The sequence below is a fragment of the Rana temporaria genome, chromosome 8, assembly GCF_905171775.1.
Source record: "Rana temporaria chromosome 8, aRanTem1.1, whole genome shotgun sequence".
Classification (NCBI taxonomy): domain Eukaryota; kingdom Metazoa; phylum Chordata; class Amphibia; order Anura; family Ranidae; genus Rana; species Rana temporaria.
Window position 1 is genome coordinate 175112318 of NC_053496.1, and position 21371 is coordinate 175133688.

At 42.3% G+C, this 21371-nt stretch overlaps 3 protein-coding genes across 4 annotated transcripts; all 3 read right to left on the minus strand.

Annotated features, from left to right (window-relative positions):
* Positions 1 to 1661: 1661 nt before the first annotated feature.
* Positions 1662 to 17628, minus strand: LOC120910519 (zinc finger protein 850-like). The gene is made up of 8 exons (XM_040322276.1): positions 17481 to 17628; positions 15118 to 16512; positions 10542 to 10555; positions 9930 to 10139; positions 7198 to 7344; positions 6937 to 7071; positions 5740 to 5881; positions 1662 to 3439 (listed from the first exon to the last, which is right to left on the minus strand). Exons 1-8 carry the CDS (start codon positions 17527 to 17529, stop codon positions 1701 to 1703), a joined length of 3831 nt encoding a protein of 1276 aa, XP_040178210.1. The 5' UTR covers positions 17530 to 17628; the 3' UTR covers positions 1662 to 1700.
* On the minus strand, positions 6822 to 7919 carry LOC120909505 (gastrula zinc finger protein XlCGF53.1-like). Its single transcript, XM_040321283.1, has 3 exons — positions 7864 to 7919; positions 7198 to 7317; positions 6822 to 7071 (listed from the first exon to the last, which is right to left on the minus strand). The coding sequence occupies exons 2-3, from the start codon at positions 7300 to 7302 to the stop codon at positions 6841 to 6843; spliced, it is 336 nt and encodes a 111-aa protein (XP_040177217.1). The 5' UTR covers positions 7303 to 7317; positions 7864 to 7919; the 3' UTR covers positions 6822 to 6840.
* Positions 17629 to 18044: 416 nt separating the features above from the next.
* On the minus strand, positions 18045 to 21371 carry LOC120909504 (gastrula zinc finger protein XlCGF66.1-like). Of its 2 annotated transcripts, none has more exons than XM_040321282.1 (5): positions 21209 to 21371; positions 18820 to 18939; positions 18559 to 18693; positions 18350 to 18422; positions 18045 to 18233 (listed from the first exon to the last, which is right to left on the minus strand). In XM_040321282.1, exons 2-5 carry the CDS (start codon positions 18922 to 18924, stop codon positions 18115 to 18117), a joined length of 432 nt encoding a protein of 143 aa, XP_040177216.1. In that variant the 5' UTR covers positions 18925 to 18939; positions 21209 to 21371; the 3' UTR covers positions 18045 to 18114. The 2 variants fall into 2 exon arrangements, with proteins under 2 accessions (XP_040177216.1, XP_040177215.1); XM_040321281.1 differs by having other exon boundaries at positions 18350 to 18428; positions 21209 to 21355.

Sequence of the window (21371 nt, forward strand, 5' to 3'; positions counted from 1 at the left end):
TCCTTCTTCTGAATTGCCATCCTGCCATGTTTTACCAGCTGCCAATATGTAAGCATTGACTGTTTGCTGTCCTGTCTTTGGAAGAATAAACATCGTATTATGAAGAAAACCTGAGTCTGTATATTGGGAACGAAGAACGCCTGGGAAGGAGACTTTTGACATATCGCATGACACGTGTTAAAAATGTCCTCCCTCTCTTCGCTCACATTCTACAGACTAGGAATGAGATTCCAGTTTCTTTGTAGACCTGTTTAACTAAATGGCCATATTCAGCCATGTTCACCTGTTCATAACTCTTGCAGCTGCTGCAGCAAGAAGCCACTTATTTGGTGGCAATTTTACTACTGTCACTAAATGGCAACTCCCTGGTGCGTGTGTCTAGAGTATCTTTGGTTGCTATGTATCAGGCAGCTGTCAGCATCCTAGCAACCAAGGACCCCGCTTGTCTACTGTCTTTCTTTCAAATTGTAAACAAGCCAATGGACATCCCGGGTGATGTTATTGACTAAACGTGGGTAATACCATATTTGGTCAATAACATTGGGTGGGGCTGTCAGAATACACTGATCTCCAGCTCCTGCATTTTATTGCCTGTGTATTGCTGCCATTGCTTGATTATTGCCCATGTACTAATACAAGTAATGTCACAACTATTTTTTTTTGTCCCATATATTGTTAATGTATACCAGTGAAAGACCAAACCCAGACTTATTCACCAATACTGACCAAAATATATGAGCATGAAATTATACTACAGAAAAAAAAAATCTAATCCTGTTTTATTCATACAAAGACTAAACACATATGACAGTAGTTTTAAAGCACACCAGACTGATGGGTTACTAATTCAGCATTGAATCCACAATGTCTCTGGGGTGTAAGAAGTAGCTTTTGCCCAGTGAAAGATTTTCCGCACTCTGTATATGATCAACAACAATCATCCATGTGAGTTCTCTGGTTTCTAACAAGGTGAGAACTATTGGTGAAAGATTTCCCGCAATCTGAACATAAATAGGGATGCCCACCGGAGTGAATTCTCTGGTGTTTAACAAAGTCTCCTTTCTGAGTAAAACATTTCCCGCACTCTGTACATGAATAAGGATGCTCACCTGGGTGAATTATCTGGTGTCTAACAAGGTGGTCTTTCTTAGTGAAGGTTTTTCCGCAGTCTAAACATGAATAAGGGTGCATTCACACCTGAGCGTTTTGTAGCCTGAAGCATGAAGCTCCAAAACGCTAGAGGGGGAAAAATCCATTATTCTCAATGGAGATGGTTCACATCTCCACTCCAAAATGTCTGAAGCCGAACGCCTGAAGCTCAAACAAGTTCTGGACCCTTTTTTGTTGCTCGAATTGGGGTGATTTGGGTGTTTTCGAACGTTTGTACTCCCATGAAAACACTCGATTCAAGCGTCTAGCGCGACAACAAGCATTTCTACGGGCCTTTTGACGCTTTAATCTGTTCTGTGAAATAGAATATTCACCCAGTAAGAAGATAAAAAAAAATCTAAAAACATAGCAACGAATTATGAAAGAGATGATCATTTTTCCTATTGGCTAAAATAAAAAATGACGAAGTTCAAAAACGTCGGACAATGCTGTATGCAAACGCACAAACACGTGTGAATACGCGGGACGAAACGTGCGACAAAACGCCGGAAAAAACGTTCAAAAACGCTACGCTCAGGTGTGAATGGGGCCTAAGGGTGCTCACCCGTGTGACTTCTCTGGTGTCTAACACAATCTCCTTTCTGAGAAAAACATTTACCGCACTCTGTACATGAAAAAGGGTGCTCACCTCTGTGAATTCTCTGGTGTCTAACAAAGTCTCCTTTCTGAGAAAAACATTTCCCGCACTCTGTACATGAATAAGGACGCTCACCTGTGTGAATTTTCTGGTGTCTAACAAGGTGATCTTTCTTGGTGAAGGTTTTTCCGCAGTCTGAACAAGAAAAAGGACGCTCACCCGTGTGTATTCTCTGGTGTCTAGTAATTTGATCTTTCTTAGTGAAGAATTTCCCGCAGTCTGAACATGAATAAGGACGCTCACCCCTGTGAATCCTCTGGTGTGTAACAAAGTCTTCTTTCTGAGAAAAACATTTCCCGCACTCCGTACATGAATAAGGGTGCTCACCTGTGTGAATTCTCTGGTGTCTAACAAGGGCTACTTTCTGAGAAAAACATTTCCCACACTTTGTACATGAATAAGGGTGCTCACCCGTGTGAATTCTCAGGTGTCTAACAAAGTCTCCTTTCTGAGAAAAACATTTCCCGCACTCCGTACATGAATAAGGACGCTCACCCGTGTGAATTCTCTGGTGTCTAACAAGGTGATCTTTCTTAGTGAATGATTTTTTGCAGTCTGAACATGAATAAGGACGCTCACCCGTGTGAATTCTCTGGTGTCTAACAAGGTGATCTTTCTTAGTAAAGAATTTTTCGCAGTCTGAACATGAATAAGGACGCTCACCAATGTGAATTCTCTGGTGTCTAACAAAGTCTCCTTTCTGTGAAAAACATTTCCCGCACTCTGTACATGAATAAGGGTGTTCACCTGTATGAATTCTCTGGTGTCTAACAAAAACTCCTTTCTGAGAAAAACATTTCCCGCACTCTGTACATGAATAAGGGTGCTCACCTGTGTGAGTTCTCTGGTGTCTAACAAGGTGAGATTTATTAGTGAACGATTTCCCGCAGTCTGAACATGAATAGGGACGCACACCAGTGTGAATCATCTGGTGTTTAATAAAGTCTCCTTTCTGAGTAAAGCATTTCTCGCACTCGGTACATGAATAAGGATGCTCACCCGTATGAATTCTTTGGTGTACAATAAGACCTCCTTTCTGAGTAAAACTTTTCCCACACTCCGTACATGAATAAGGACGCTCACCCGTGTGAATTCTCTGGTGTCTAACAAGGTGATCTTTCTTAGTGAACCACTTTCGGCAGTATGAACATGAATAAGGACGCTCACCTGTGTGACTTCTGTGGTGTGCAAGAAGCTTTCCTTTGTCAGCGAAACATCTCCCGCACTCTGGGCATAAATAAAGATGCTCACCTGTGTGAACACTCTTGTGTTTGAGAAGGTTTTTGTTTTCAGTGAAATATTTCCCACACTCTAAACATGTGAATAAGTTCTCACCTCGGTGAACTCCGTCATGGGGTGAGGAAGATTCCTCGGGATTAGAAGGATCTGTTATTCTATCTGCAGTGTGAGATCTTGCATGGATATTTACAATCATAGTATGTGATTGATGAGAAGATTCCCCCTGATCAGAGGGATGCATTGCTGTCTCCGGACAGGAAGGTCTGTGATGTATATTTTGTGTATTTGGATTTCCTCCTGGAGGATCCTGTGTGATGAAATCATCTTCTGACTTACAATCAGCAGAAAATAGAGGATGTCTCTGTGAGGAATTCCTGACATCGCATCCATTTGCTGAAAAGAGAATTTTAAATAAATGTAAAAAAAAAAGAGTAATTTTTTGTCTAAACAGTCAAAAGTGGCATGGTTCTTAAATGGAAAAGGGTACAATTACAACACCAAAATATGAAAACATATCAGATCAAGGACACAAAACAACTATGGTACACTGGGTAAAATTATTTTGTGCATTTTGTAGCTACATCATTTTGTGGAAACATGATGTTATATTGAGGAATGGAGATGGACCTTTCATATGATGTACATACAGTATCTCCTCCTCATTTGTTGGGAATATGACAGTATATTGAGGAATGGAGATGGACCTTTCATATGATGTACAGTATCTCCTCCTCATTTGTTGGGAACATGGCGTTATATTGAGGAATGGAGATGGACCTTTCATATGATGTACAGTAGCTCCTCCTCATTTGTTGGGAATATGACAGTATATTGAGGAATGGAGATGGACCTTTCATATGATGTACAGTATCTCCTCCTCATTTGTTAGGAACATGGCGTTATATTGAGGAATGAAGATGGACCTTTCATATGATGTACAGTATCTACACCTCATTTGTTGGGAACATGACACTATATTGAAGAATGGAGATGGACCTTTCATATGATGTACAGTATCTACACCTCATTTGTTGGGAACATGACATTATATTGAGGAATGTCCCATAAAATTGAATGGAGAAACGGAAGACCAAAATTTGCCCATCAAAATGTCCCTGGGCGGATAGAGGGACTATGGTCAGAATGTCCCATTTATATTGCCTGGGCTTATGTCAGCAAAGCTGCACGGCCAGGTGTTTCCCCATCAGGCAAAATACCTTATTATTTAAAGTTAACAGAAATAGAAGGCAATGTGAAAGATAATTTTTTTTTTTTTTTTTTTAATGATAACCTCGGCCCGGTCTATACCCGAAGGCCTAATAAAATTATGGGTTGAATAAATAAAACATAGCAAAAGAGGAAGAAGGACACATTGAAAGGGAAAAAAGGAAAGTCCAGTATAAAGGAGAAAAGTGAGGAGAGAGGATGGGAGGATGGGGGGGGGGGGAGAGTCCACGGGATGTGCGCAGGTGAATATCAGATCAGAAGAAGTGTGCCGTCAAATTGGGAGGGTTCTTTACTACTTAAAAACTAAGTGCTAGGGATTTTCAAGCTTTTGCGATGGTCAATTTAGTTGCAGTAAAGAGATGCTGATCTAGTTGCCGCTCCGGATGTAATAATTCAATTGGTTTCCCGAGGAGGGCTTTCGTAGGGGTCCCTTTTAAGGTTTATGTGGAATATGTTACGAAGAATATTATAAACTCTGACCTATAGTCTGCATCCCCTCAGGCATGACCACCATATGTGTGCCATAGAGTCTTTCTGTGAGCATCCTCAAAAGCAAAATGGAGAATAGGTTGGAATGAATCGGGCTAATCTAGCTGTTGTGTAGTACCATCAATATAACACTTTATAGGCATTCTCCAATATAAGGATATTTCTAAGCGGTAATAAAATTCCTCCAGAACCTTCACTGGGTTACCAGTGAGTACGTTATGTCTGGTACGCAGTGTGGTGTGGTTAATTTTAGGGGTAAAGGTACAAAAGTCTATGTGCCAGCATTTGATTTGGCCTATTTGCTTTAGCATACCACTTCTGGTGGGACCAGCGTAGAACACGTTCTGCTCGGACATAAACCTTTCATATGGTGTACAGTATCTCCACCTCATTTGTTGGGAACATGACATTCTATTGAGGAACAGCAATGGTCCTTTTATATTGTATACCTCTTTTGCTGGGAACAGGATGTTATCTCTAGGAACAAAGATGGGATGATTTTCCCTTCATCTGAGTTAGGCAGGATATAGAGAGCAGTTAGGACCCCATTATAGGACCCCATTACTGCATCCCTGGCTAATGAAACATAGCAAACTTTCCTGTGCAAAGCCTCTTCACTACCAAAAGAAAACACACAATTAAATTTAATAGGGTTGTTCTAAAGAAGAAAAAAAATTGCAGTCATAGTCACTTGCCCAGCTCTATTTTAGTCATAGTGTCTTCTCTTCTGCATTAGGCAAAGAGAACTCAATACCGTGGCACGCATTTTTATGAATGGGTGGCAAAATGCAGACCACAGCATTTAGCAATAACTTTGCTGTCTTCCCAACTTTACTGGTTTACCCTTTATAATTCAGTTTCATCTTATCAAAGAATGCAAAGATTTGTTAATAATATCAAGGTTTTGCCTAAACCACGTATGCTACATTTAAAAATCAAATAAAACTGTAAATTATTTCTTCCATAGCGTCACTTACCTGTGTTGATAGGTATTGAATTTTCATCCTGTTCACTCTTTATAATCATCCCAACCTCCTCCATGGACAGCTGATCACCCCACACATACGTCTCCTCTTCTTCCTCTTTAACCTCAACTTTTATATTAATCTGTTCTTCACCCTAAACCCCAAAATAGTAGAAAACATCTATTAGAGCTAAATTCAAGGCAGATAAAAGAGACACATTAATATACAGCTCTGCATTCATTAATCTATCCTCAGGACCAGTAGGTGTCACTGACTTACAGCATCGAAAAAATCAGGTCTCCTGCCGATTTCCTGTGAGCCCAGAGGAGCAGTGACACAACCCCTGAAGGCTCATCCTCATGCCTGCCTGGACTCACAGGAGCCAAGAACAGAACCATTTCATTAGGAGGAACACAAGAAAAAAAAAAGGACCCATGATGTCACATGACTAGGCCAAAAACCCCACCAAAGGGAGGTGTAAATATTGATATTTAAAAAAACAATAAAAGTGAAAGGTGCTCTGAGGGGGAACTGGAAATGGGAGGGGGGAGCGATCCCCGCTGAGCATACGGGGCATACGGAGGCGGATCGTTACTGATCCGCCCCTTGTGAAAGGGGCCTAAAAGTGAAAGGCTCTCCAAGGGGGAACTGGAAATGGAAGGGGGGAGTAGAGGCAACATTTTAGATATAGAAGTAAATGTTAAAACAAGAGAATACATAGAAGATTGTCATCTCACAAAGTTCAGAATCACTTCTGTGTTCTATACACAGAGTCCACCTACCTGATGATGGTGAGGGATGGTGTGATCTTCCTGTGTGGAATCCCGGGAATACAGAGGACGGGGACATCTCTCTGGTGGGTTCTCATTACTTGATCCATCTGTAGGAAACACACACACTGACTGAATACATTGTTTCTATGTGTTTATCAGATGATGGGGGATCTAGGTGGACCCTCCGTACTACTCTCTCCTTTAACAATAAAGTCTCCTCTCTTACCCGGTGATGTGAGGGGCGGCTGATTCTCCATCATTACGTCCTTGTAGATATCCTTGTGTCCTTCTAAATACTCCCACTCCTCCATGGAGAAATAGACAGTGACATCCTGACACCTTATAGGAACCTGACACACACAATGATACAGTCACCATCCAGACACATCCCTTGTCTTTTACTGGATAACGTCCCAGAATTTCCAACACCGCTCACCTCTCCTGTCAGCAGAACAATGATCTTGTTGGTGACTTCCACAATCTTCTTCTCATTGTTTTTCTTGGGTTTCAGCAAATGCGATGAAGGCACTGTGATGGTTAGATGGTCACCAGACTTCACTGGAGGAAAATTCTGCATTGAAAGAGCAACAATAATGTCATGTGACCTCTCAGAATCCTCCTCACCTCTCCGGTCAGGTCTGTGTATTATTAATAGAGAGAAGAGTGATGTCAGGTGACCTCTCAGAATCCTCCTTACCTCTCCGGTCAGCAGGTAGATGATCTCCAGGGCAAGGTTCAATATCGTCTCAGTCATGTGACTCGGGTACTCTTCCAACCTCATTGATGACATCATGTGATCCATACGAGACTCCGATCTCTGTAGACAGATATTATCGTGGCCTCGCTAATCATTATAACTCACAGAGAAGATTAATTTTAAAGCTAAGTACACCTTTGGAGCATGTTACACAATAAACTCGTGTTTAGGGTGTGACATGTTGCATGCTCAAAGCTTCCCTTCTCTGTTAAAGCGAGTGGAGGGTCCTCTTCCTGCACCCACTGTCTCATTTCAAAATTGGCGTGACTGTGCAGGTAACAGCTCCCACAATCATTTTATTCATTCACAACAATCTTTGAATGAGAAAACTACAAGCCCCATTTTCCACTATGGCAGATGGCTTGTAGTTCTGAATAACCTGTAATGGTGCTAATGAGCACCCTCTTAGTTCATTGACAGTTGAGATCTTTTTACAGAATGCCCGTATGGCGTTACAGGCAGAAAGCAAATGTCCGCAGCAAGTGTCCGCAGGAGCCTGAAATTGCACCTGCAATCTGCTGATCGTGGGTGCAAAGCTTTGCAGGCTGAATAATAAATGCACTTTTATTCTGGGTGTATACAGTACATAAAATAATATCTTCATACCTCCTATGCTGCCAGTTCCAACATTGTCTCCTCTCTACTGCCTCCCAATTCACCTTTCACCCGGAACTTCCTTTTTAAAACCTGACATCACTTCCTGTTTGCATATTACCTCACTTCCTGTCTAAATGTCACTTCCTTCCTGCAACTGCTATCGCTTCCGCCTTGTTTGTGGTACCACTTCTTGTTTCTGACTTCACGTGTCTTTATGATCATGATTTTCTTTCTCTGCATTCCATCATTAATCGTCATTTTGTTCCACCAAATATAATTAGAAAAGATCTCCACCCTGACGGTATTGTCATTAAAGGAGGAGTCCTGTCTATTTTCATTATGTGATTATTATAAGATAACCGGCAATGGTTTAAAAAAAATAAGAACCGGCAGATCCTGTAACCATCCTTAAAAATTGCAGATAAAAGCACAGACCAGAAAAAATCAAGTATGTTAATTCCGTACTTGCCCTGTTTTTCTGTAAAATTATGATCTAGTGATACAAAAGTTAATAGCTATGGGGGATGAGCTGACGAAGAAAATAAAAGTACAGTTGTTAGGTGGGAGCAGAAAAGGCTTCTTTGAAGAGGAGGGTTTTCAGGGATCGTCTAAAAGCAGAGTAGGAGATAGACAGATTGAGGTAGGGAGTTCCATAGGAACGGAAAGGCTCGGGAAACGTCCTGGTGAAGAGCATGAGAGGAGGTGACGATGAAGCTAGAGATCAGGAGGTCTTGGGGGGAATAATGAAGAGAACAAGTAGGTTTGTATTTTGAGGCTAGCTTAGTGATGTAGCTAGGGGCAGAGTTGTGGGTGGCTTTGTAAGTTGTTAGTATTTTGAATTTAATTTGTTGGGTGAGTGGAAGCCAATGGATGGATTGGCAGAGAGGGGTATCAGACATTGAATGGTTGGTAAGGTGGGTGAGTCTGGCAGCAGCATTCATGATGGATTTTTTTTCCTCCCTTACATTGTGTGTTTATGTTTCTGTAAGGCCTCATTCACACAGGCGAACTCCGTCGCTATGGTATTGGTGTTCACTGAAAGTTGCCCAGCGCTTGTCACAGCTGTATATACTTCTCCGTGTTCACTTTACGCCCGCCAGACTGGCTAGAATGGAGGTGCGTGATGATCCCTCATGCACACATTGCATGTGGGATCACAGCGGCTCGATACACCTGCTGTGGCGTTGCCCCAAACTTCATGCTTACTGGACGGAGGTGATAGAGGTCATTAACCGAACCTTCCAGGTTCAAATTGCTAAAGATCCCAAACCTTGCTTGTTAGGTATTATTGAGGGTGACACACTTAAGGAGGTGCCCAAACAGGCGATAGCCAGGTCCATCTTTCAGGCCCGGATGCTGATTTTACAGCACTGGAAGTCAACAGAACCTCCTACTGTAAAGGAGTGAATAAAACAACTAAAAACGTATCTACCAACATAGATGCAGCACAGGAAAATGTTCCAAACTCTGGGATCCGTGGTTAAGTGTGCCTGGGTAGGCTTCGGTGGAGCTGGTATTGGATAGATTGTTGTGAATCTCCTTGAGTGACTACATTTGTAGCAGGGACTCAGATTAGCTAGCTGCACTACTGTCTCAGGTTATTGTTCTTTGTTTTGAGTGTGAAGATGCATACAATGTACATGTTTGTGCGATCTGTGCAATATTTTCTGAAACTGAGCTTTGTACGGGTTTAATGTATTGTGGTGCTCTGATGCCAATAATGGATGTAATGTAACTTTTTTTTTTTCAATAAACCATGACTCAGGTAGCCTGGATACCCTGAATTGGACCATTAACGACACTAACCCATACCACCCCCTCTTATGCTAAATTAAAGAAACTGAGGCAACACCTGAGATTGGAGAATAATTGGCCATAGCAGCCGTAACTTTTATTAACACATTTTACATAACAAGAATTTTGTTAACTTTTCATTATTTTAAAATATATAAATATAATACATTTCAAACCGCCATATAAAAATGGCAACCATACACAGACATGTGGTCCAAGGAAGTAACACACCTAACATTTTACACCATTTTACACCATTCTCCTGCGGGACATAAACAAACCCCAGCCGCCAGCCTTAAAGGCATAGCAACACCCCCTATCCCGCAGTACACCAATTCCCGTTTTCCAGCGGACACCATTCCGGTGGAATACGGAGGGGGTCCATAACCGCTGGACCCCCACACTTCCGTCTTAATTGTTCCTTTCTTTGACCTCCTGGACCACCTGACACCGCCACCACTACTGCTGCCATGACGACTCCCATCCGTGACCTGAAAAAGAAGAACACACACGCACAACACACAAAAGAGACAAAACAGGGGAGGGTGGGTGGGAAAATCTGCCTCCTTCTGCTGTCTCCCTACACGCTGCTGAGCCCCGTAGCTCCGCCCCTCCCTTAAATAAACTCCCAGAGCCCGGGAAACTGCTCTCCAGCACCGCCTACCCCCTTCTCCTCACAGCCTGGTTAACCCCCTGTGTCCCAAGCACGCTGGTCATGCCCGCCCTCTGCCTATTCCACTACTTTCCATGCTCCGGGCTTCTCTTTTGTTTTGAGATAAAAAAAATATCTATAGCGGTCAGGCCTCTTTGTGAGTGCATCCAAGCCATGTTATAAAATATATATCAAGGGGGATGAGACTGAGGGGATAAAATTACCACAAAACAGAACTAACATTTGTCCCAAGACCTTAAAGCAAATGCAAACCATTGATACATAGTCACGTCATAAATGTCAATGTCACTTCCAAAACGGGGTCATCTATAAATAAAAAAACGGAAGTGACGTTATAGCACGTCGGGAGTCACGGTCGTTCCAGCTTGGGGTCATCTTTTCTTTAAATAGCGATGTGGTGGTGGTGTCTACACCCCAGATGGCGACTTTTCAGTTAAAAAAGCGTTGACTGGACCCATCCACAACATCGCTTTGGTACCTGTACTTTATGACTAGGGATGAGCCGAACACCCCCGGTTCAGTTCGCACAAGAACCTTCGAACGGACCGAACGTTCGCGCGAACATTTAGAACCCCATTGACGTCTATGGGACTCGAACGTTCGAATTCAAAAGTGCTCATTTTAAAGCCCAATATGCAAGTTATTGTCGTAAAACGTCTTTGAGACCCCGGGTCTTGCCACAGGGAACATGTCTCAATGGAAAAAAAGTTTTAAAAACTGTATTTTTTTCAAGATCAGTTATTTTAATGATGCCTAAATGAAAAAAAAAAAAAAATGAAAAATTCCTTTAAATATTGTACCTGCTTGGTGTCTATAGTATGCCTGTGAAAACGTCTTTGAGAACCAGGGTCTTGCCCCAGGGAACATGTATCAATGGAAAAAAAGTTTTAAAAACGGTAGTTTTTTTCAGGACTCCTGAAATTAGGAAGAACTGATCTAGCTAAACTATACAGTGTATAAATATATGTACAACACCTGGGATGTATATATATCCTCTACACACTGTAACGTTAACTGACTAGCCCGCCTGCTCTATCTACCTGCAAAAAATGACACTCTCTCTCTCTGTTCTCTCTTAACCACCGCAACACACTACACAAGGCCGACCTGCAGGCGGCCTTTTATAGTGTGGGGCGTGTACTAAACCCCCTGAGCCATAATTGACCAAAGCCACCCTGGCTTTGGCCAATTATGGCTCTCCGTTTTTTACAAGCTGTGATTGGCCAAGCATGCGGGTCATAGTGCATGCTTGGCCAATCATCAGCCAGCGATGCCGCAGTGAATTATGGTTTGTGAAACGTAACTCGAATTTGGCACGAACGACCCGTTTTGTTCGTATTTTGACGAACGATCGAACATACGATGTTCGAGTCGAACATGAGTTCGACTCGAATACGAAGCTCATCCCTATTTATGACAAGCCTATGATGATCTTCCTAAATGTGAGTTTTACAATTTTTTTATTAAACACCACTTTGTTTACAGTATCACCCTATGTGAGTTTTCTTTTATTACATTACGTGTGGATATCGAGCCTCTGTCCCCATCATAATACATGATATATGCTGTTGATATATACTGACCATTTGGATTGCTAGTGTCGAGCAACTGATTGGATTCAGGACTCAGGACCAGCTGTACTGACCGATACAAGTTCTTGGTGACTTGGGCGGTATATTCCTCCCCAAGTCATCAGCATTCTGTAAGCCTCCTCCTAGTGCTGGTGGCGGTGCTTTCTGACAAACTGTCTTTTCATCCCGAGGGTTGTACCTGTGTTGGAGTTTTAACAATTTTTTTATTTATATGGACTTTAGTCATTTTTTGGGCCTTTTATTCACAATTTTGTATTCTTTTGTCACTTATTGTGTCATTATTTCACAAATTTGACTTTTTTCACTAATCATGGTTATGGTCAATTCATTTAGTCAACTGTATTTGAATATGGTCACGTGGTGATACTCTACTATGAGTGACAAGCTACATAAATATAGATTCAGTTTAGTATTTAATAGATGTGGGTAATTTCACGTTTATATACAATTATCAGCGCTACACTTTTTCTCTATCTACAATATTGCTTTTTCCTACAGCTGTGTGGCAGCCAATTTTTGTAGTCATATTGTATACACAGCACAGTATTTTTGTTATTTTTTGCCCTGTATTTGGCTCCATCCATCTTCCCATCAACTCTGACCAGCTTCCCTCTCCCTGCTGAAGAAAAGCATCCCCACCACATGATGCTGCCACCACCATGTTTCACAGTGGTGATGGTGTGTTCAGGGTGATGTGCAGTGTTAGTTTTCCGCCACACATAGCGTTTTGCTTTTAAGCCCAAAATTAAAATGTTGGTCTCATCTGACCAGAGCACCTTCTTCCACATGTTTGCTGTCCCCTCCACATGGCTTCTCGCAAACTGCAAACGGGACTTTGTGTGGCTTTCTTTCAACAATGGCTTTCTTCTTGCCACTCTTCCATAAAGGCCAGATTTGTGGAGTGCACGACTAATGGTGGACAGATTCTCTTACCTGAGCTGTGGATCTCTGCAGCTCCTCCGGAGTTACCATGGGCCTCTTGACTGCTTATCTGATGAATGCTCTCCTTACCTGGCCTGTCAGTTTAGGTGGACGGCCATGTCTTGGTAGTTTTGTAGTTGTGCCACCATACTCTTTCCATTTTTGGATGATAAGATTGAACAGTGCTCCGTGAGATGTTCAAAGTTTAGGATATTTTTTTAAAACCTAACCCTGCTTTAAACTTCTCCACAATTTATCCCTGACCTGTCTGGTGTGTTCCTTGGTGTTTGTTCACTAAGGTTCTCTAACAAACCTCTGAGGGCTTCACAGAACAGCTGTATTTAATACTGAGATTAAATTACACAGAGGTGGACTCTATTTACTAATTAGGTGACTTCTGAAGTCAATTGATTCCACTAGATTTAATTAGGGGTATCAGAGTAAAGGGGGCTGAATACAAATGCACGCCACAATTTTCAGATATTTATTTGTAAAACAATTTGAAAACCATTTATCATTTTCCTTCCACTTCACAATTATGAGCCATTTTGTGTTGGTCTATCACATAAATTCCAAATAAAATACATTTACATTTTTGGTTGTAACATGACAAAATGTGGAAAATGTCCAGGGGCATGAATACTTTTTGAAGGCACTGTATATTTTTAGCACTGATCGCTGTATTAGTGTCACTGGTCCCCAAAAAGTGCCAGTGTCCGAATGTCCGCTGCAATATCACAGTCCCGCTATAAGTTGGTGATCGCTGGCATTACTAATAAAAAATAAAACTGACACAGAACCTGATGTGACTGGCTCAGTGTTCTCTGTACAGCACTATGGTATATGTCAGAGCTATATACCTGTACATGTATAATAATAATATTAATAATAATAGTGTGTGACTGCGGTGAGCTTTGAGGTGAGTATCTGGTGACTGTGATCCCGCCCTGTAATTGGTTCTTGTGAAGGAAGTGCAGACAATCTCATTGGAAAGATCTGAGGTGAGTCTCTGTGGAGAGCAGAATCTGCCCAGTGACTGTGAACCCTTCCTGTAGATTGGCTGCACTCCTTTCACATAATACAAATAGTGTGTGACTGTGGTGAGCTTTGAGGTGAGTATCTGTGGTGATCCCGCCCTGTAATTGGTTCTTGTGAAGGAAGTGCACACAATCTCAGTGGCGAGTTCTGAGGAGAGTCTCTATGGTGAGTAGATTCTGCCCAGCGACTGTTATCCTGTCCTGTGATTGGTTGTTGTTGAGGCAGTGCAGCCAATAGCAGTGGAGGAGGTGTGAAGCGGGAACTTTGAGGTGAAGGCTGTAAGGTTTCCCGCTCTCCTCGGCCTTCCTATGACTGAATTCTACATTTTATTTTACATTGATGACAGAAGTGATGGTGGAATGGGTTCTGTTTTGTCACAGGAAATGTGGTAAAGGTCAAATAATATCAGAGTCACATTTTTATATCCCTCTATATGTAGTATCTGTAGAGTTACTGAGTATAGTCACTCTGCATGTATGGCAATGGTCACTCTGCGTGTCACCCTGCATTTATGGCAATGGTCACCCTGCATTTATGGCAATGGTCACCCTGCATTTATGGCAATGGTCACTCTGCGTGTCACCCTGCATTCATGGCAATGGTCACTCTGCATGTCACCCGGCATTTATGGCACTGGTCAGGTTGCATTTCATGGGCACTGGAAAATATTTTAGTACACCATTTGGTTCAGAATTTTTTTTTCTTGTTTTCCTCCTCTAAAACCTAGGTGCGTCTTGTGGAGCGAAAAATACAGTAAATAAAAAAAAAAAAATATCCCCTTTAAGACCATTGGGCAGAAGTGACATTTGACGTTGCTTCCGTCATCTAATGTTATGGAGCCAAGTGGGGGCCATCTTTCCCTCACTGGGCTCCAGGTCTGTGAGATGAGAGGATTCGATCGTCTACGCTGCTACTGACAGCTCCAGTAAGTGGCAGAGACGATCGGAGCACAGCGGGGGGAACCTCTCCCAATGCTGATAAAAGTGATTTTGCGGCAAATCTTCTATCTGAAAGCGGACTGCCTGGCGTTTAAGAGGATACCAACGTTATGGCAGCTATATGCTGCCATAGCAACGGTATTCCACGTCAAAGTACTGATTTAAAACGGCGGCTGGTGCGTAAGTGGTTAAAGCATAAAAGACTGATGGATGCCGAAGTCAACATTGAAACCATAATGGCTTTGGTTTGTAAGAAGTAGCTTTTGCTGCGTGAAAGATTTTCCGCACTTTGTATATGATCAACGACGATCACCCGTGTGAGTTCTCTGGTGTCTAACAAGGTTATCTTTCTTAGTGAAAGATTTCCCGCACTCTGAACATGAATAAGGACGCTCACCCGTGTGAATTCTCTGGTGTCTAACAAAGTCTCCTTTCCGAGAAAAACATTTTCCGCACTCTGTACATGAATAAGGACGCTCACCCGTGTGAATTCTCTGGTGTCTAACAAAGTCTCCTTTCTGATAAAAACATTTCCCGCACTCTGTACATGAATAAGGGTGCTTACCTGTGTGAATTATCTTGTGTTTAACAAGTTGAAATCTATAAGTGAACAATTTCCCGCATTCTGAACATGAATAAGGACGCTCACCTGTGTGAATTCTCTGGTGACCAACAAGGTTATCTTTTTTAGTGAAAGATTTTCCACAGGCTGAACATGAATAAGGACGCTCACCCGTGTGAATTCTCTTGTGTCTAACAACATCTCCTTGCCGAGAAAAACATTTCCCGCACTCTGTACATGAATAAGGTTGCTCACCCGTGTGAATTCTCTGGTGTCTAACAAAGTCTCCTTTCTGATAAAAACATTTCCCGCACTCTGTACATGAATAAGGATGCTTACCTGTGTGAATTATCTTGTGTTTAACAAGTTGAAATCTATAAGTGAACAATTTCCTGCACTCTGAACAAGAATAAGGACGCTCACCCGTGTGAATTCTCTGGTGTCTAACAAGGTGATCTTTCTTAGCGAAAGATTTTCTGCAGACTGAACATGAATAAGGACGCTCACCTGTGTGACTTCTCTGGTGTACAAGAAGCTTTTCTTTGTTAGTAAAACATCTCCCACACTCTGAGCATAAATAAAGATGCTCACCTGTGTGAATACTCTGGTGTTTGAGAAGGTTCTTGTTTTCAGTGAAAGATTTCCCACACTCTAAACATGAATAAGGACGCTCACCAGTGTGAATTCTCTGGTGTGTAGAAAGTGCTCCTTTCCCAGTGAAAGATTTCCCGCACTCTGAACATGAATATGGACGTTCTCCTGTGTGAATTCTCTGGTGCCGAATAAGATTTCCCTTCTGAGTAAAAGATTTCCCGCACTCTGAACATGAGAATAGATTGTCACCTCGGTGATCTCCTTCATGGGGTGAGGAAGATTCCTCTGGATTAGAAGGATCTGTTGATCTATCTGCATAGTGAGATCTTGCATGGATATTTACAATCATAGTATGTGATTGATGAGAAGATTCCCCCTGATCAGAGGGATGCATTGATGTCTCCGGACAGGAAGGTCTGTGATGTATATTTTGTGTATTTGGATTTCCTCCTGGAGGATCCTGTGTGATGACATTATCCTCTGACTTACGATCAGCAGATAATAGAAGATGTCTCTCCGAGGAATTCCTCACATCACATCCATCTGCTGTAAAGACATTTTTAAATAAAACGTAAAAAAGATTTATGTATTTTGGTTCTAACAGTCAACAGTTGCATAGCTCTTACATGGAAAAGGGTACCATAACAACACCAAAATATAAAAACATATCAGATCAAGGACACAAAACAACTATGATACACTGGGGAAAATTGTTTTGTGCATCTTTTAGCTACATCATTTTCTGGAAACATGACGTTATATTGAGGAATGGAGATGGACCTTTCATATGGTGTACAGTATCTCCTCCTCATTTGTTGGGAACATGACGTTATATTGAGGAATGGAGATTGACCTTTCATATGGTGTACAGTATCTCCTCCTCATTTGTTGGGAACATGACGTTATATTGAGGAACAGCAATGGTCCTTTTATATTGTATACCTCTTTTGTTGGGAACATGATGTTTATATCTAGGAACAAAGATGGGATGATTTTCCCTTCATCTGAGTTGCCAGGATTCTGAATATTGGCTGCCAGCAAAGTAAACGTGACCATTACTAACTAAAGGGTAAGTAGAAAATAGAGAGCAGTTGCCTCCCTAGCAAATGAAACACGGCAAACGTTCCCGTACAAAGCCTCTTCACTACCAAAAGGAAACACACACTAAAAATAAATAGGGTTGTTCTAAAGAAGAAAAAATAAATGGCAGGAAGATATTCCAATCAAGTGACCTGTCTAATTCACTTGCCCAGCTCTATTTTAATCATGGTGTCCTCTCTGCTGAATTAGACAAAGAGAACTCAATACCGTGGCTCACATTTTTATGAATCGGTGGCAAAATGCAGGCCACAGCATTTAGCAATAGGTAGGTTGTCCCAACATTGCTGGTCTATCATTTATAGTTTCAGCTTATCAAAGATCTGCTAATTATCTCAAAGTTTTGCCTAAACCATGTATGCTAAATTTAAAAGTCAAATGAAAATGTAAACGATTTCTTCCATAGCATCACTTACCTGTGTTGATAAGTGGAGAAATATCATCCTGTTCACTCTTTATAATCATCCCAAACTCTTCCGTGGACAGCTGATCACCCCACACATACGTCTCTTCTTCTTCCTCTTTAACTTCAACTTTTATATTAATCAGTGCTTCACCCTAAACCCCAAAATAATAGAAAACATCTATTAAAGCTGAATTCAAGTCAGGTAAAAGAGACAAATGAAAATGCAGCTCTGCATTCATTAATCTATCCTCAAGACCAGTAGGTGTCACTGACCTACAGCCTCGAAAAATCAAGTCTCCTGACAATTTCCTGAGAGTCCAGAGGAGGAGTGACGCAACCCCTGAAAGCTCATCATCCTGCTAGCCTGGACTCACAGGATCTAAGAACAGAACCATGTCATTAAGAGCAACACAAAAAAAAACAAAAAGGACGCATGATGTCACATGACTAGGCCAAAAACTCCACCGAAGAGAAGTGTGAATATTAAAAAAAAAGAAAAACAATAAAAGTAAAAGGTGATCCAAGGGGGAACTGGAAATATGAGAGGGGGGAGTAGAGGCAATATTTTTTATGTAGAAGTAAATGTTAACAAGAGAATACATAGAAGAATGTCATCTCACAAAGTTCAGAATCACTTCTGTGTTCTATACACTGAGTCCACCTACCTGATAATGATGAGTGATGGTGTGATCTTCCTGTGTGGAATCCCGGGAATACAGAGGAGAGGGACATCTCTCTGGTGGGTTCCCATTACTGGATCCATCTGTAGGAAACACACACACTGACTGAATACATTGTTTCTATGTGTTTATCAGATGATGGGGGATCTAGGTGGAGCCTCCATACTGCTCTCTCCTTTACAATAAAGTCTCCTCTTACCTGGTGATGTGAGGGGCGGCTGATTCTCCATCATGACGTCCTTGTAGAGGTCCTTGTGTTCTTCTAAATGCTTCTGTTCCTTCATGAAGAAAAAGAGTGTAACATTTTTACCATTACAGGAACCTGACACACACAATGATACAGTCACCATCCAGACACATCCCTTGTCTGTTACTGGATAATGTCCCAGAATTCCAGGCACCGCTCACCTCTCCTGTCAGTAGAACAATGATCTTGTTGGTGACTTCCACAATCTTCTTCTCATTGTTTTTATTGGGTTTCAGCAAATGCGATGAAGGCACTGTGATGGTTAGATGGTCACCAGACTTCACAGGAGGAAAACTCTGCATTGAAAGAGCAACAATAATGTCATGTGAACTCCCAGAATCCTCCTCACCTCTCTGGTCAGGCCTGTGTATTATTTATAGAGAGAAGAGTGAGGTCATGTGACCTCTCAGAATCCTCCTTACCTCTCCGGTCAGCAGGTAGATGATCTCCAGGGCGAGGTTCAATATCCTCTCAGTCATGTGACTCGGGTCCTCTTCCAACCTCATTGATGACATCATATGATCCATACGAGACTCCGATCTCTGTAGACAGATATTATGGTGGCCTTGCTAATCATTACAATTCACAGACAAGTGAAGATTAATTTTAAGTACACCTTTGGAGCATGTTACACTTTAAACCAGTGTTAGGGTGTGACATGTAGCAAGCTCAAAGCTTCCCTTCTCTGTTAAAGTGAGTGGAGGGTCCTCTCCCCGCACCCACTGTCTCATTTCGTAATTGGCACGACCTTGCAGGTAACAGCTCCCACAGCCATGTCATTCATTCACAACAATCTGTGAATGAGAAAACTACAAGCCCCGTCTTCCACTATGGCAGATGGTTTGTATTTCTGAATAAACTGTAAAGGTGCTGATGAGCACCATCTTAGTTCATTGACACTTAAAGTGGAGGTTCCCCTAAAAATAAACTTTTAACATTGCATTTCCCACATTAATGACAATTAGAATCGGCTGGTTTTATTAAAAAAAAACGTCCGTACGTACCGTTTGCTATATGCGTTCTCACCGCCACTTCCGGGTATGATGGTGTGGATGGGCGTTCCTAATTGATGGACAGGCATCCGACCGACGCATATATCGCGTCACGAGATGCCAAACGTCGGTGCGGCTCTATACGGCGCATGCGCACCGACGTTCTGCTTTTTTCGGCATCTCGTGACGCGATGTATGCGTCGGTCGGATGCCTGTCCATCAATTAGGAACGCCCATCCCCACCATCGTACCCAGAAGTGGCGGTGAGAACGCATATAGCAAACGGTACGTACGGACGTTTTTTTTTTTTTATAAAACCAGCCGATTCTAATTGTCATTAATGTGGGAAATGCAATGTTAAAAGTTTATTTTTAGGGGAACCACCCCTTTAAAGGAGTTGTAAAGAAAAATATTTTTTTGGCTAAAATGTTTAATCATTCCTTTTAAAACCGCTTGAAAAGTGATTTAATTCTATCATCTAATCTACCTGTGGTTTCGAGTTTAGTTTCTTCTTTTCATTTCCTGTATCTCGGCGCTTGTTCGTGTGATTGACGTCGCCGTAGTGCATTGAACTACATTTCCCAGTATCCATTGCGCATCGCGCATGCGCAGTTTAAAAAAACGGGCACGAGAGCTCGTTCACAGTTTTCGAATAAAGCGCCCACTATACCTCCCACTATACCGCCCAACGATTAATATTCATGCTTTGAAACCCACCCACACAGCCATAGAGAGCTGTTCAGAAAGCAAGGGGGCGGGGTCCAGGCGGGGCAGTGAGGGGGATGAAACGAAACTGATTCAAAGGGAGGAGGTACTATGGGGTTTTAGACACACACTGCTCACACCTCCTTGAAGTCTCTGGATCACGTAGAGAGCTAGCCTGACGAACTGCTGTAGTCCACAGGACAGGGGCGAGCATGTTTGTGACCACAGAGAGAAAGCTCCCAGTACTGTGGTTATCAGGAAACAGACAACCAGGAAGTGTCCAGAACAGAGAAGGATTACAGGAACATCAGAGCAAAAACGAACAATGAGGACATGAAACCAGGACTGCAGTAAGGTAAAGGAAGCTATTTAGCTAAAAAATTCCTTTAGTGACCCTTTAGGCTCTTTTTACAGAATGCCCGTATGGCGTTACAGTAAGGTGACCAGATTTTTTAAATTAAATCCGGGGACATATTTTTTTTTACTAGTAATGGCGGCAATCAGCGACTCTTTGCCCGTTGTCGCCGCCCGCCTCACAGCCTGTCAAGTCTTACTCTCCGGGCCCCGGCTACTACTGGATGTGGTGTGGAGGAAGATCACTCTACCAGGGAAGGCAAGGACATAAGCAGGCAGGGGGCTGGCTGGGACTTAAGCCAAGGCAGAAGAATATGTGAGTGGAGCTGGATGGGCATGCACCCGAAACTGAAGAAATATTCCCTCCGCTCCGACCGACACATGATCATCAGAAAGGGGCACAGATAATGGAAAAAATACACCCCCCTAAGCTAGTAGAGTGGGATTGTGCAATTCAGATATTTTTTTTTTTTTATTCTGCACTGACTGTCTTTGAAATTGCCCCAGTCCCTGTTCAAATCCAATCCGGGGACAAAACCGGGGACAGACTTTGTCCAGGGACAGTCAATCCGGGGACTGTCCCCTGAAACCGGGGATGTCTGGTCACCCTACGTTACAGGCAGAAAGCAAATATCCGCAGCAATTGTCCGCGGGAGACTGAAACTGCACCTGTGATCTGCTGATCGTGGGTGCAAAGCTTTGCAGGCTAAATAATAAATGCACTTTTATTCTGGGTGTATATAAAATAATATCTTCATACCTCCTCTGCTGCCAGTTCCAACAATGTCTCCTCTCTGCTTCCTCCCAAACCACCTTTCACCCAGAACTTCTTTTTTAAAACCTGACCTCACTTCCTGTCTAAATGTCACTTTCTTCCTGCTTGTTTATGGTACCACTTCCTGTTTCTGACTTCACGCGTCTGT

What these genes read in the sequence shown, in the direction of transcription:
- LOC120909504 (XM_040321281.1), bottom strand. Translation starts at nt 18,924, where the DNA reads ATGGATCATATGATGTCATCAATGAGGTTGGAAGAGGACCCGAGTCAC. An exon ending in TTGTTCTACTGACAGGAGAG is followed by an intron (nt 18,429 to 18,558) that starts GTGAGCGGTGCC and finishes TTCTTCATGAAG; the next exon opens with GAACAGAAGCATTTAGAAGA. An exon ending in GCCGCCCCTCACATCACCAG is followed by an intron (nt 18,234 to 18,349) that starts GTAAGAGGAGAC and finishes TGTTTCCTACAG; the next exon opens with ATGGATCCAGTAATGGGAAC.
- LOC120910519 (XM_040322276.1), bottom strand. Translation starts at nt 17,529, where the DNA reads ATGATTATAAAGAGTGAACAGGATGATATTTCTCCACTTATCAACACA. An exon ending in CTTTAAGGCTGGCGGCTGGG is followed by an intron (nt 7,345 to 9,929) that starts GTTTGTTTATGT and finishes TATAATGATTAG; the next exon opens with CGAGGCCACGATAATATCTG. An exon ending in TCTACCTGCTGACCGGAGAG is followed by an intron (nt 7,072 to 7,197) that starts GTAAGGAGGATT and finishes CTTTCAATGCAG; the next exon opens with AATTTTCCTCCAGTGAAGTC.
- LOC120909505 (XM_040321283.1), bottom strand. Translation starts at nt 7,302, where the DNA reads ATGGATCACATGATGTCATCAATGAGGTTGGAAGAGTACCCGAGTCAC. An exon ending in TCTACCTGCTGACCGGAGAG is followed by an intron (nt 7,072 to 7,197) that starts GTAAGGAGGATT and finishes CTTTCAATGCAG; the next exon opens with AATTTTCCTCCAGTGAAGTC.